Source organism: Pteronotus mesoamericanus, unplaced genomic scaffold (assembly GCF_021234165.1).
Source record: "Pteronotus mesoamericanus isolate MK-2021 breed Mesoamerican mustached bat unplaced genomic scaffold, CSHL_Meso_final contig_56, whole genome shotgun sequence".
Lineage (NCBI taxonomy): Eukaryota > Metazoa > Chordata > Mammalia > Chiroptera > Mormoopidae > Pteronotus > Pteronotus mesoamericanus.
The window spans coordinates 26,781,972-26,795,273 of NW_026555201.1; the positions used below are offsets into that span (position 1 = coordinate 26,781,972).

A 13,302-nucleotide genomic window follows, 5' to 3' on the forward strand; every position below is an offset into this window, starting at 1 on the left:
AGAAATGACTGCTGGTGATAAATTTAGAAAGAAAATATAATGAACTGTTCCTTTTATTTCAGTCCATTGATTATCAGATCACTAAGAGAATAATTCATAAGTCAGCCGGGTAAAAAATTGGAATTTTAGTGGCCCAAGTCTATAAATCACTTATTACAAAATATGTGGTTTATGAAAACAAAACAGAAAAAATTCAAATTAGCCATATCTATTGTTCTTTATTGGCTATTAGAAGCATTATAGAATAGAAAAGAAGAGTAGAATTAGCAGCACATTCATCATTCTACACATTGTCCTCATTAAAAAATATTATAGGATTAAGCAAAAGTAGGTTTACAGTTGTATGTTGAACAGAGTTTATTCTTATATTGTTAAATATTATTGTATTATTTTCCATATGAACAACTATTAACCTAGTTTTGCCTCACACTGTATTTAGAAAATTCCATATACCTAATAATACATTAATCAAAATGCAAAGTTTTGTAATTACCTCTTCTAGTGATTTGCAAGTTGCCCGTGTTTCTAGAATTATTCGAACATTCTCCTTAATTTTTCTTAGAGCAATCTCAAGTTGCTTTGGAAGGGGCAAACTCGGGTCTGGCATTGATCCTGTAACCTCTTCAAACTATTAAAAATAACATTTAAAAAAAGTTGTAGCTTTAAGGAAAACAGTATTAATTTTTATAATTATATGACAAGACATGGTTAAACCCCACTTACATTTGAACTATAAAAGGATAACATTAATTAAAATTCCATCTGACTTTAGAAAACATTCTGTTGGTTAACATTATAGGCCATGCTACAGAGTAGCAAACAGGATTAATAATTCATACCTTTTGTGCTGCATTTAGTATTTCATTTTGCTGACGGTCAAAAATGTCAAGCTGACGTTCTAGCTCAACTTCTCTTTGATCCCAGGCCATCTGCCTTTCTTCATGAAACTGAAAAAAGGCAGTTTGTGTCAGACACACAGAGAGACACTCACCAAGCAAATAACAGGAATTTTTATATACATTTTCTTATTTAATTCTCACAACAACCCTCTGAGGTCACTATTACTATTTTATGGGAAAAAGAAGCAAACTCAAGAGAGGTAAAGTCGCTTGCCTAAGATCACAGAGATTGGCAAATATGGAGTTGGAATTTCAATCCATCCATGAACCCACCCATTCATCCATTCATCCGTCCATCTATCCATCCAAAACATATTTAATGACATGTAATATGTGCCAAGCACTATTCTAGGAAACGTAAGCATAACAGTGAACAAAGCCCAGTCCCTTTCACCATGGAGCTTATACATTTATCAATGAAAAGGAAAGATAATGTGCTTGTGTATTATTCCTTTTTTAAGTTTAAGACTGTATTTCAACATAAATAAATATACATTTTTATAATGGTTTAGAATAAAAAATAGAATATTTTATGCCAAACTAATGGAAGCTAAATCAAGTCGGAGAGTCGTCACTCATACAATATTTTTGGGTTTAAAATCTTAGCAACAAAACATCAAAATATATATAAGTTGAAACCTTGTTCTGCTGTACAATTTCTTCCTCCAGACTGCTGATTGTATGTTCATATTCAAAAATTATATTATTCAAATATTTTATTTCTTCTTTATCTTTGACTAATTCTCGATTCAGTTTAAGTTCTTGAAGACGGAGTTCTTCTATTTTCATATGCCAACTGATTACCTAAAGATTTATATTTTATATATACAAATGTAAATGCTATATGAGTAAATAATGCATTTATCCACAATCCTCATGATTTTAATTTAAATGAATAAACATTCTATAATAAAATAATATATAAAATTATCCTTTGTTAAGCCACATGGCAGTTTATTTAGAATTTCCATAGAATTTTCTGAAAGTATGTGGGGTCTTAATATAAAACATCCTTCAAATTATTTCTGAGGGTATAGGACTAACATTCACTTTCATTTATTCATTTACTTTCATATATTTATTGGGTACTTACTGTAAGTATGTAATTGAAACATTGGTTTTACTTTCAAAGATGAAAATTCTAAATATTTTAGCCTAGAAAATAAAACTTAGTTGCAAGATAATTATTTTTCATTTAATTCCTTCAAAGAAGGGTAAAAAAAAATTATATTAAAAATAAATGTGGGCCTACTTACTTGTACATAATTTTAAACAAAGAATGATTACAAAGAGTAGAATTCAAATGATCACTATATAATGTTTTAAAATAATTATAACTAGTATTTTATTTTTATATATATACTTTTTTAGAGTATTTAAAATTTTTTGATACTTTAAATCCTACATTTCTGCTAAAACCATTGCTTAGAAGAATCTCATTTTATTTTTACAGACATTTAAAAAGGCAAAACCCCTAATTTCTAAAATCTCAATAAATTATAATCGGAATTTTGGTCATATATTAAACATTTTTTATATAGGCACATATTAAGAACCTAAAATTATCCAACTCTTCTGGAAATACTGAAGTTAAAAATGAATGCTTTACCTTTTGGGCTCCCCTGGCATCCTTTAAAGTGCTTATTAACTCTTCTAGCCCCTTTAACTTTAATTCCAACTCCATTGTTTTGTTCTCCATATTTCTATATTCTTGTTGAGAATTTTTCATTTCTTTCATTATCTTCAGCTTGTCATTTTGTAATTGAATCATTGTTTTAGAGAACTTTTCCTGTTGTGCCAGGGGCAAAGCTCCACTAAACTGGCGTCGTAGAGACTGAATTGTTTGGCGCAGGTGTTTTGCTCTGTTTCTCCCCTCCAAGCGAGCATAATAGAGAGCCTGTTCTTTTTCATCCAGTTTCTGTTCTAAACGCAAATTACAGGCCTCCATCTTCTGTAGTTTCGATGTAAGAGACTCCAACTTACCAAGAGCCGTAACCTCACTAATTTGAAGGGAGACAATGTGTTGGTGCAACTTGGCAATAAGCGCCTTTTCATCCGACTGTGCCTAATATAAAAATTATATATATTTATAGTAAGTCTCAAGTTTTTCCAATGAAACTGATCATGGACTCAATTCATAATTTACTAAATAAAATTTAAAAGTGTTATACCTGCGGTCCTGTAAAAATTTAACTTTGCTTTAATACAAATTACCAAAGAATTGTAAAAAGCAAAAACAAACAAAGAAAAGAAATCAAAAAACGGAAAATCCAAATCTGGCTAAGTAATAGAACAATGCTGTGTTGTTTGTTTTCTTTTTCAGTTCCATGTATAAATAATAATATGGTATATTATTAACATGGACAAGTTTTTTCTTAATTCTAAAAAAAAAAAAATGTGAGAATATGTGAAAAGGTACCTAAAGCTACGAGAGAAAATATTGTTATGAAAGACTGACTATTCCTCCTCACTGTCTTAACTCTGACCAGCAGCCAGAACAATGTCCTTATAGGCATTAAAATGATTTTCTGCATTATGAATGGTTTTTAAATTAAGTTACAACTTATTCAGGTTACAATTAACAAGAATAGGGACTTCTGTTTGATATATTCTTTGATTAAAATAATAAAATCATCCTAATATCTAATGTGAATTTAGGGAAAAAAAGAACCTACATAGATGAGCCAATGCTGTACGTACCTGATAGTCTAACAGCTGCACTCTGATGGACTCCACTTCTTTATCCCTGGACTGTTGTTGTGCCTTCAAAATTTCAACTTGCCTTTTGGCAATGTCCGAAATCTCTCTCAGTCTGGGAAGTGATATTTCAGAAACAATTATGTATATTTTCTAAGTAAATAAATACCAGGATTTCAAAATTTTAGACCCTTGGAAAAGGTTTAAGTATCTCTTCTTTGTAGGAAATGTTAAAACAAAGTTTCCTAAACTGTTTTATGAAGCATAATTTCATGAGAGCTTAACATGAGTTTTATGAAAAAAACTCCATTCCCAACATCCCTCTCCCCTTGAAAATTCATAATATTGAATACTGAATATCATACTGAATGTTCTGAGAAGTTTTAAAGTAAAAAATTATCTGAAACTATACATAGGAGGAGCGAACCCCTCAAAAATGGAATTTATTTATAAATAATTGTATATTCTCACATGTTTAAACTTCAGTCACCTTCAAAGTACTCTCCATTTGATAAAATAAACCTATTGAGACATTTTGGCCACTGCTCAGAACAGTTTTTTAACTCTTTGATTTTGATGCCTTTTAGTGCTTCTGCCGTTTTTTGTTTCATCTCTTCCATATAGACAAAACATTTCTCTTTGGGGACTTTTTGGATCCGGGAAATAAAAAAAAAGTCGCTCAAGGCTCAACTAGGTAAATAGGGAGGGTGAGCCATGGGGTCATGCCATTTTTGGTCAAAAACTGCTGAACACTCAGTGTGGTGTGGGCAGGTGCGCTCATAAGTCACCCATCATGAAACAGACAAACGCGTTGAAAGAGTCTTCAAAATATTCACTGAAGCCCAAAGCAACCTCTCGCAACAATGCCAGTTGGTACATTGATACATATGGGTTCCCAGAATGCTCACAAGGCAGGGGAAGTCTGTACTACAAGGGGCCTGCCCTCCAGGAGATAATTCTGCTATTTTGAGGGGGTCTCCCCTGGTATATAGTATTTTCCAAATGCATGTGACCAAAGTACTCCTATCTAACACATTTTTGAAAAGACAATTACCATAGTTTGGCATAGCTAGAATAAGGTATTAGGTAACTTTATTTGATTTAATTCCGCATTAAGTGCTGAAGAGAATGTGGAGAAAGTGTTAGGTAGCAGCTAGGAATAACCAGCAAGAGGGGAAACGAAGGCAGGGTCCTCACCATTACAATCTAACAAAGAACTTGATACAGGAGGCCAGAAGCAAAAGGAAGATATGTCTCACCAATTAACTCAGCAGTCCTGAGTTCAATTTGATAAGAGTGCCAGGTGTTCTGAACATCATAAGCGGGAACTGAACAGGAGGAAGATGGAGGCCTATGCTGGGGAAGGGGGCCTCTGTAGCAATTTCACTAAGACAAAGAGCTTTACTAACTGAGAAAGAAAGTCTTTGTAGCTGTAAAATTTCTTATTTCCAAATTTATAAAGGGGAGAAGAGGAGGGAACCTAAAAGCTGACTGAGGTATATAACCCCAGAATCCCAATAGTCAGCATACTTAGATTAGCTAAGTACCCACTTGTAGCCTCGGCTCAAGTGTGCAAAACAAACTCACTAACTTACTAACAGACTTACTAGCAATTTTCTTTCCTCTGTGTGTGAGGCATTTAGCCTAGCTGGGTGCCTGCTTGTAGCTTTGTGCTCATGAGTGTTTCATAAATAAACTTGCTATCTCATTTCCACTATATGTGTTTGTCTCTCGCTTGAATTTGTGTCCTGTGAGCAAGACAAGAACCAAATCGGAAGAGAGAGCCTCTTTACTGAAGCGTCTCTCTCTACCCATCTGTAACAAAAGGGGACCCTTTTGTGCTGTTAATGGGAATGGAGGCTGGTGCAGCCACTGTGGAAAGTAGTATGGAGATACCTCAGAAAATTAAAATGGATCTGCCTTTTGAATCAGCAATCTGACTTCTCTGAATTTATTCAAAGAAACCCAAAACACTAATTCAAAAGAACATAAGCAACCCTATGTTCACTGCAGCATTATTTACAGTCACCAAGATATGAAAGCAGCCCAAGTGTCCATCAGTAGATGAGTGGATAAAACAACTATGGGACATTTACACAATGGAATACTACTCAGCTGTAAAAATGAAAAAAAAATTTACCCTTTATGACAGCACAAATGGACCTGGAGAACATGATACTAAGAGAAATAAGCCAGTCAGAGAAAGACAAATACCACATGATTTCACTCACATATGGAATGTAATGAACAAACTGAACTAACAAGCAAAACAGAGACAGATTCATAGATGGAGAAGAGGATGACAGCTATGGGGGGTTAGGGGGGAAAGGATCAAGCAACAAGGAAAAAGGACTCATGGACATGGACAAGAATATGATGACTGCAAGGTGCAGTGGAGTATAAGGGGGTTAAATGGCAATGGAAAAAATACAATAAAATTAAAAGTGAGGTTTGGCAAAAAAAAAAAAAAAAGAATACAGATATTTAAAATTCCTAGGTTCTCTGGGTAGATTAATGTATGTATTGATTTGTTTTAATTTACAAGTTATCAGAAATGTGAAAAAAGATTATACATTTACTATATTTGCAATAGAAGGGGGGAGCTTGATGGTAATTTATTAAATTTCTTATATGACTACTGTGTTGTGATTACACGGGTAAAGTAAAATGCATTTAACTCTGTGCTGGAATAATCTTAGCTCAGTGTGACAGATAAGTTAGGTTTCCTCATATTGATTACAAGCTCTCATTAACAGTTATATAAATTTTTATTAATTAAGATATAAAATGAATAGCATAACTTGGCTTATTTCAAAACATGGACAAAGGTCCATGAGGTGAGCGAAAGAATAAAAAAGAGTGCTTCACAGTGAAAATGGATGAGTGTAACTGATATTCCCAAAAGGATATCAAAGCTCCAAAAATGGCTATAACTATGCGAAGGCCATAAAACCCTTTCTACTAATTATTCGCACTTCAACAGTGCCGATCAACTCACGGATCCTCACACCTTTTTTTGCTTTGTTTTTGTTGAATTTATTGGGGTGACATTGGTTGGTAAAATGATATAGGTTTCTATAATACATCATCAGTATATTGTATTGTATGTTCACCAGCTGAATTGGGATCCTTACACTTTTCTACTGAAGTAACACATAATTACAAAGGAGAGTGAATACATAATATCTACCTGGCATACAGTATTTATGCCTTATATATGTATCTGTATCTTGTGCTCTAAGGAAATAAACTGTTTCCACACATAAAATAAAAATAACAATATTACTTCAGGGTTATTAAGAGTAGTTGTATGAGTTAATATTTGTAGAGCATAGTATACATAGTAGATACTCAAAACTAATCAAAATTTGAAAGTTTCATTATATTTTTACAGCAATGTTGTTAACAGGTAGAAGGGGTACTATTTCTGCCTTAATAAAGTAAAAAAAAAACCAGAAACAAAAGAACACTTAAGTTTAAAGAAATTAATGGCCACCCCTCCAAAAAATATGTAGAAGAACTAGGCCTCAGTGGGTCTTAATTCCCAGTCAGCTCTTTCTGCAACATTACTCCTGGACTCTGAAAATTTGTGCATCTTGAGAAGTGATTTCCTCTTCAATATTATTACTTATGCTGGGGAAAAGGGGTGTAAGGATACTAAATGGTAATGGAAAATATATAATAAAGATTATATATTTAAAAAAATGAAAAAATAAAAAAATAAATCTAGTTAAGATTCTTTAAGCATGTTCTTAAAAGAAATCAGTATCAATTTCCACTAACAATATTTTCCCTATACCACTATATTTAGGTTTCTTAAAGACAAATTAGACATATCTAATCAAATGACCAGAAAGTTGACATGAACTTACTTTGATACTTCAACTTTTAGTTCCATTTCATTCTTCTCTAATTCTAGAATCCGTTGTCTATCAGCATCACTTACTGTCTTGCTCACACTATCAGCTAATTCATCTCTTAACATCTGTTCCACCTTCTGTGCTTCCAAGTTGATTTTGGTAAGCTAAGAAAAAGTAACAAAAAAATATTCAGATATATCAGTTTTCAATGTTTTTCATTTTAATTTAGCTTTTAGCATACTGCAGTCCTCTTTATATTGCATTAGTCCATATACTGAATTGAGTGTGAAGTACAAAGACTAGATTGAAAAGGGTAGAGAGAGAAAGAGTCAAGAACAAGTTATGCACAAGTTATATGCCAACCCAACAAAAGTCATTTTTGTTAGGCAACTCAAAATCCAATAATATCAGAATATCTGATATTCTGGGGTTTTTTAAAAGATTTTATTTTATATATTTATAGAGAGAGGGGAAGGAAGGGAGAAAGAGAGGGAAAGAAAGATTGATGTGTGAGAGAAACATTGATCGGTTGCCTCTCCAAAGTCCCCAGCTGAGGACCCGGCCTGCAACCCACGCATGTGTCTTGACTGGGAATAAAACTGGCGATCTTTAAGTTCACAGGTCAGTGCCCAGTCCACTGAGCCACACCACCAGGGCAGAATCTCTGATATTCTTAATGTGCTAGGAATGCAGTATATTCATTATATTTTACTTCAGTTATATCACATGTAAATATTAATAAAGTGTTAATATATATTAGTGACAGTTAAACAAAATGACCCCATGCTTTGAAAATTATACTAATTTTCAAGGTAAAACAAATAAATATTACAAGAATGCTACTTCATCATAAACTGTTAAATACTTGCAAACTGTATTTATTACCACCCACTTTAATAATTCTGACCATGTCAAAAAAGTCTAACGCCTCTATTAGAATATAAAGTCCCTGAGAGCAGAGATTACTGTTTACAGTATTTTGTTTCTGGCTATATCTCCAGCTGTTCTACAGTGTCTGGAATGAACTAGTCACCAAATAAATATTTGTTAAATGAATGGGTGGTAGTGGAAAGCAATTCCATTATTTAACAAATAATCTTTTTTTTTGCATATTAAATCTAATAATGTAATGCTGGTGAGAAATAACTCAGAAATATTTGTTTTCTTTTTAAATGTTTAAAATACATCTTTTATTTTTATCCATTATATAAAACATAAGTACTATATTAATATGTTACTTCAGAAATACAAACAAACCTATTACATAATACAATGTCTACTATAACTAATTACTTATTTTTTAAATCACATGATAAAAGTGATAATACCGAACCTCAGCGAATTTGGCTTCCAATTCAAAATTACGTTCTTCCATTTGTTTTAATGAAGTCCTTATGTGTTCATACATTTTTTGGGAATGTTCAGCCCGTTGCCTTTCATTTAATTCCTTCATCTCCAGCATAGTGATTTTTTTTGAAATAGAAGCAATCTCACTGTTGGTTATTGATTTCTTTGCCTTATCCATGTTAGATTCATTTCCTACATACAACAATATTCAAGTCAAACTTATGCTGTTCTTATAAAAATTACATTCCAGATATTATAGACATAGCATTCAATAGACAACACATGAGCATTCTGAATGATGGCAGATCAGATTCTAGTCATAATTCTGTTTCTTTCTGTCTACATGCCTCCTTTCTCATTTAATCTCTCTGAAACATACATTCTTCATCAATCAAATGATAATAAAAACTGTCAGAGGATTATTGAAATAACAATGTAAAAAATACAGTGACTGTTGTGTCACATACAAAGAATCAAAAAAGGGTGAATTTTGGATAACTGAAAGTAGATAAATGATATAAGAAATTTAAATAACACTATTTTGTGAATATAAGTGCAATGACTTTACAGTCTCACAGAATCAAGCTGAAATTGAAATATGAAGCCATATGATTCAGGGATTTCAACAAGTATCTTCTTTAACCATGAGTATTACATGGCTTTTGTAAATATCTAATATCAAATATTTTAAATTATCTTATTAGTTGTCACATACTAATCTCATATATGTTTTATATTTATATACAAATATATACAAATATACAAATAAATACATATATATGTACCATGTGTATATATACACACACACACATACGGTATGGCTTGTCTTTGGACAAAAAAGTCAGCGGTTAAATAAAATGAGAAGACGGAGGCACAAGTAAACACGGTTGGCCTCCTCACACAACCACAGCAAAATTACAACTAAACTATAGAAAAATCATCACTCAGAACCATCAGAAATGGAATTGAATGAAAGTACAACAATAATGGAATTAAAGAAGCCACATCCATTCAGATTGGCAGGAGGAGCAGAGATGTGGAGACGTGGAACAGGCTGCACCCACATCTATGTGTGGCAATATAAAAATCAGGAGGGATAACTCTAGAGCAAGGAGTCCCAGCCCAATGGCAGGCACCATGCCCAGGGTTCCAATTCCAGGATGACAAGTTCCAATATCTTCTGGCTGCAAATACCAGTGGGACTGAGTCAGTGGAAGAAACTTCTGGAGTCCCAAGCAGTTCCCTTAAAGGATCCACACACGGACTTACTCAGAATCACTCCTTCTGGGATCTAACACTGGGCTAATAGCTTAAAAGCACTAGTGGCATAAAGGGAGGACCTGAAGTGGCTGGCATCAAGGCAGGAGCTGGAGAACAGCTTTTTCACAGACAGAACGGTAAACAGAGGCCACTGTCCCTTTTCTGAACCCTCTCCCCACAGAGCTACAGAACCTGCAGTCATATCTGAGATTCCATCAACCTAGCTAACACAGTTTGCCTGGCACTAGAGATCCCTGAGGGTCCAACCCACCCAACTGATGGGCCCACCCACGCTGTTAACAGTGGCTTTCCCATATGAATGGCTGGTCTTGGCTCATGTTTCAAATTCCTAAATCCTCTCAAACAAGCAATAGCTGACTTTACTGAGCTCCAACCCCCATACCTCTTGCTAAGTGACCTGATGTCTGGCACCAGCAGGAGCCAGCCTAGATTCACAGCTTGGCTTTGCCTCGGGACCTTCAAGCCCAGCACAAGTAGCAGCCATCTGCAGACTGCTCTAGAGTTCAGGCAGGGTGGCCCCAGACATAACACAGGTAGGCGCTGATCTTGTCCTTTATCACCAGGGAAGCTCCAGAGCCTGTGCACCCAGTGAATAGCTACAGGATACATTGGAGCACCACCACCCTGCTCCTGCAGAGCTGATCCTCCACAGAGAGGGGACGGTTGGTGGTCAGTGGTCATAGCCAGTCCTTGCAGGTGACTGGCCAGGGTAAATCCCTCCCACTACCTGCTAACAGGAATCAAGGCTCAAATGCAAGAGGAGGCTGTACACAACCCACACGAAGGGTGCACCTCAAGTACCCATCTTGGGTGACAGGGGAGGCTGTGTCACTGGACCCTAAAGAATACCTACTACTTTAGGCCATACTACCAACACAGGGAGTCATAGCAACTCTACCTAATACACAGAAACAAACACAGGGAAGCTGCCAAAATGAGGAGACAAAGAAATATGTAGCAAATGAAAGAACAGACCAAAACTCCAAAAAAAACCCAAAAAACTAAACAAAATGGTGATAAGTAATCTATCAGACGCAGAGTTCTAAACACTGGTTATAAGGATTCTCAAGGAACTTGAGTTAGGACCTCAACAGCATAAGATGATCCAGTAAGAAATCAAGAATTCACTAACTGAAATAAAAAACAATCTATAGGGAAACAGTAGAGTGGAAGAAGCTGAGAATTAAATCACTTGGAACATAATGTAGCAAAACCAACCAATCAGAACAAGAAGAAAAATGAATTCAAAAAAGCGAGGATAACGTAAGCAGCCTGTGAGACAAGTTAAGCATTCCAACATTTGCTTCATAGGACTGCCATAAGGAGAAAAGACATAGCAAGAAATTAAAAATTTATTGAAAAAAATAATGAAAGACAACTTCCCAAATTTGGTTAAGGAAATAGACATGCAAGTCCAGGAAGCACAGAGGGTCCCGCCCAAGATGGATGCAAAGAAGCTTACTCCAAGACTCACCATAACTAAAATGCCAAAAGTTAAAGATAAAGAGAGAATCTTAATAGCAGCAAGAGAAAAGCAGAGAATTACATACAGGGTTGTTCCTGTAAGACTGTCAGCTGATTTCTCTTAAAGAAACTCTGCAGACTTGAAGGCAGAGGCAAGAAGTATTCTAAGTCATGAAAAGCAGAGGCCTACAGCCAAGATTGTTCTACCCAGCCAAGCTATTATTTAGTATCGAAGGGCAGATAAAGAGCTTCCCAGATAAAAAATAAACTAACGGAATTCATCATCACTAAACCATTATTATATGAACTGTTAAAGGGGCTTATTTAAGAAAAAGAGGAAGATCAAAACTGCCCATCAGTAAATGAGTGGATCAAAAAACTACGGTACATTTACGCAATGGAATACTACACAACAGAAAGAAAGAAAGAACTACTACCCTTCATGACAGCATGAATGGAACTGGAGAGCATTATGCTAAGTGAAATAAGCCAGAGGGTGAAAAATAAATACCATATGATCTCACCTATAAGTGGAACCTAACCAACAAAAGAAACAAGCAAGGAAAATATAACCAGGGACATTGAAAGAAAAAAGAAACTGACAGTGGTGTGAGAGAAGGAGGGAGGGGGGTAACGGGGAAAGGAAGGGGAAGGGTCAAATCAAGGAACAGGTATAAAGGACCCATGGACAAAGTCAAAGTGGGGAAGGATTGAGGGTGGGGCAGGGGAAAGTGATGGTGGGAAAATGGAGACAAATGTATTTGAACAATAAAAAAAAACTATGAGCAACAAAATGGCAAATATACATATCTATCAGCTGTTGAATCTAAAAAACAAACTAAGCAAACAAGAAGAACAGAGACAAAATCATGGATATGTTTTGATGGTTGCCAGATGGTGGGACATCTGGGGGAATGGGTAAAGAAGTGATAGGATTAAGAAGTACAAATAGGTAGTTACATAATAGCCATGGGGCTGTAAAGCACAGTGCAGGAAATAGAGCAGCCAAAGAATTTGTATGCTTGACCCACAGACATGAACAATGGTGTGGGGACTGCCTGAGGGAGTGGGGGTGCTGGGTCAGGGGCAAAGGGGGAATAATTGGGACAACTGTGATAGCATAATCAATAAAATATAATTAAAAATAAATAAGTATGAAAACAAAATAAAAAATTGACCATGAAAAGGCATCACATAGGATTAACATTAGTTACTAGTCATTTCTGAAGAGAAAACTAATACTTTTCTTTGCATAACCAACATGCTTCAAATAAGAAACAAAATTTGGTATAGTGTTTTACTTTTTGGAGAATCAATCACATGTTTGGTGAAGTCAATTATTTTAAGGAACTAAGCAGTGATTCAAAACACCAATGAAGTCCTCTCTTATATTTTTAGCTTCATAAGCTTGAGTTTTATAACTGAATTTACTCAAAGAAATACACACACACACACACACACACACACACACACACTTAAACTAACAAAAACCAGTTTTGGTGTCTGCCTCAGTTTTAAGAATTACTTCATTTTCTTCTGTATGCATCTTAAAACATGATTTTAAAATAGCTACTGCAAGCAATGATCAAATAATAACAGTAACAGATTACAGAAAGAAGCTAAATTGTTAGTACATCAGTCCATTATGGAATAGAGACTCATTCAGTCAATGCTAAACCCTATGAATAAAAGGAAAAAACTGCATAAAATATAAATATACAAGGAATATAAAACCCGTTCTCCATTCAAATCTC

At 34.8% G+C, this 13,302-nt stretch overlaps 1 protein-coding gene across 1 annotated transcript in view; it reads right to left on the reverse strand.

Annotated features, from left to right (window-relative positions):
- Positions 1-13,302, reverse strand: part of CEP290 (centrosomal protein 290) — a 95,873-nt gene that overhangs the window by 39,376 nt on the left and 43,195 nt on the right. Inside the window, exons 26-32 of the mRNA XM_054580176.1 lie at positions 8,790-8,995; positions 7,469-7,620; positions 3,600-3,711; positions 2,509-2,964; positions 1,539-1,703; positions 840-947; positions 494-628 (exon numbers count right to left, since the gene is read on the reverse strand). Of these exons, the coding sequence (XP_054436151.1) occupies positions 494-628; positions 840-947; positions 1,539-1,703; positions 2,509-2,964; positions 3,600-3,711; positions 7,469-7,620; positions 8,790-8,995 (1,334 nt within the window). The remainder of the gene's footprint in view (positions 1-493; positions 629-839; positions 948-1,538; positions 1,704-2,508; positions 2,965-3,599; positions 3,712-7,468; positions 7,621-8,789; positions 8,996-13,302) is intronic.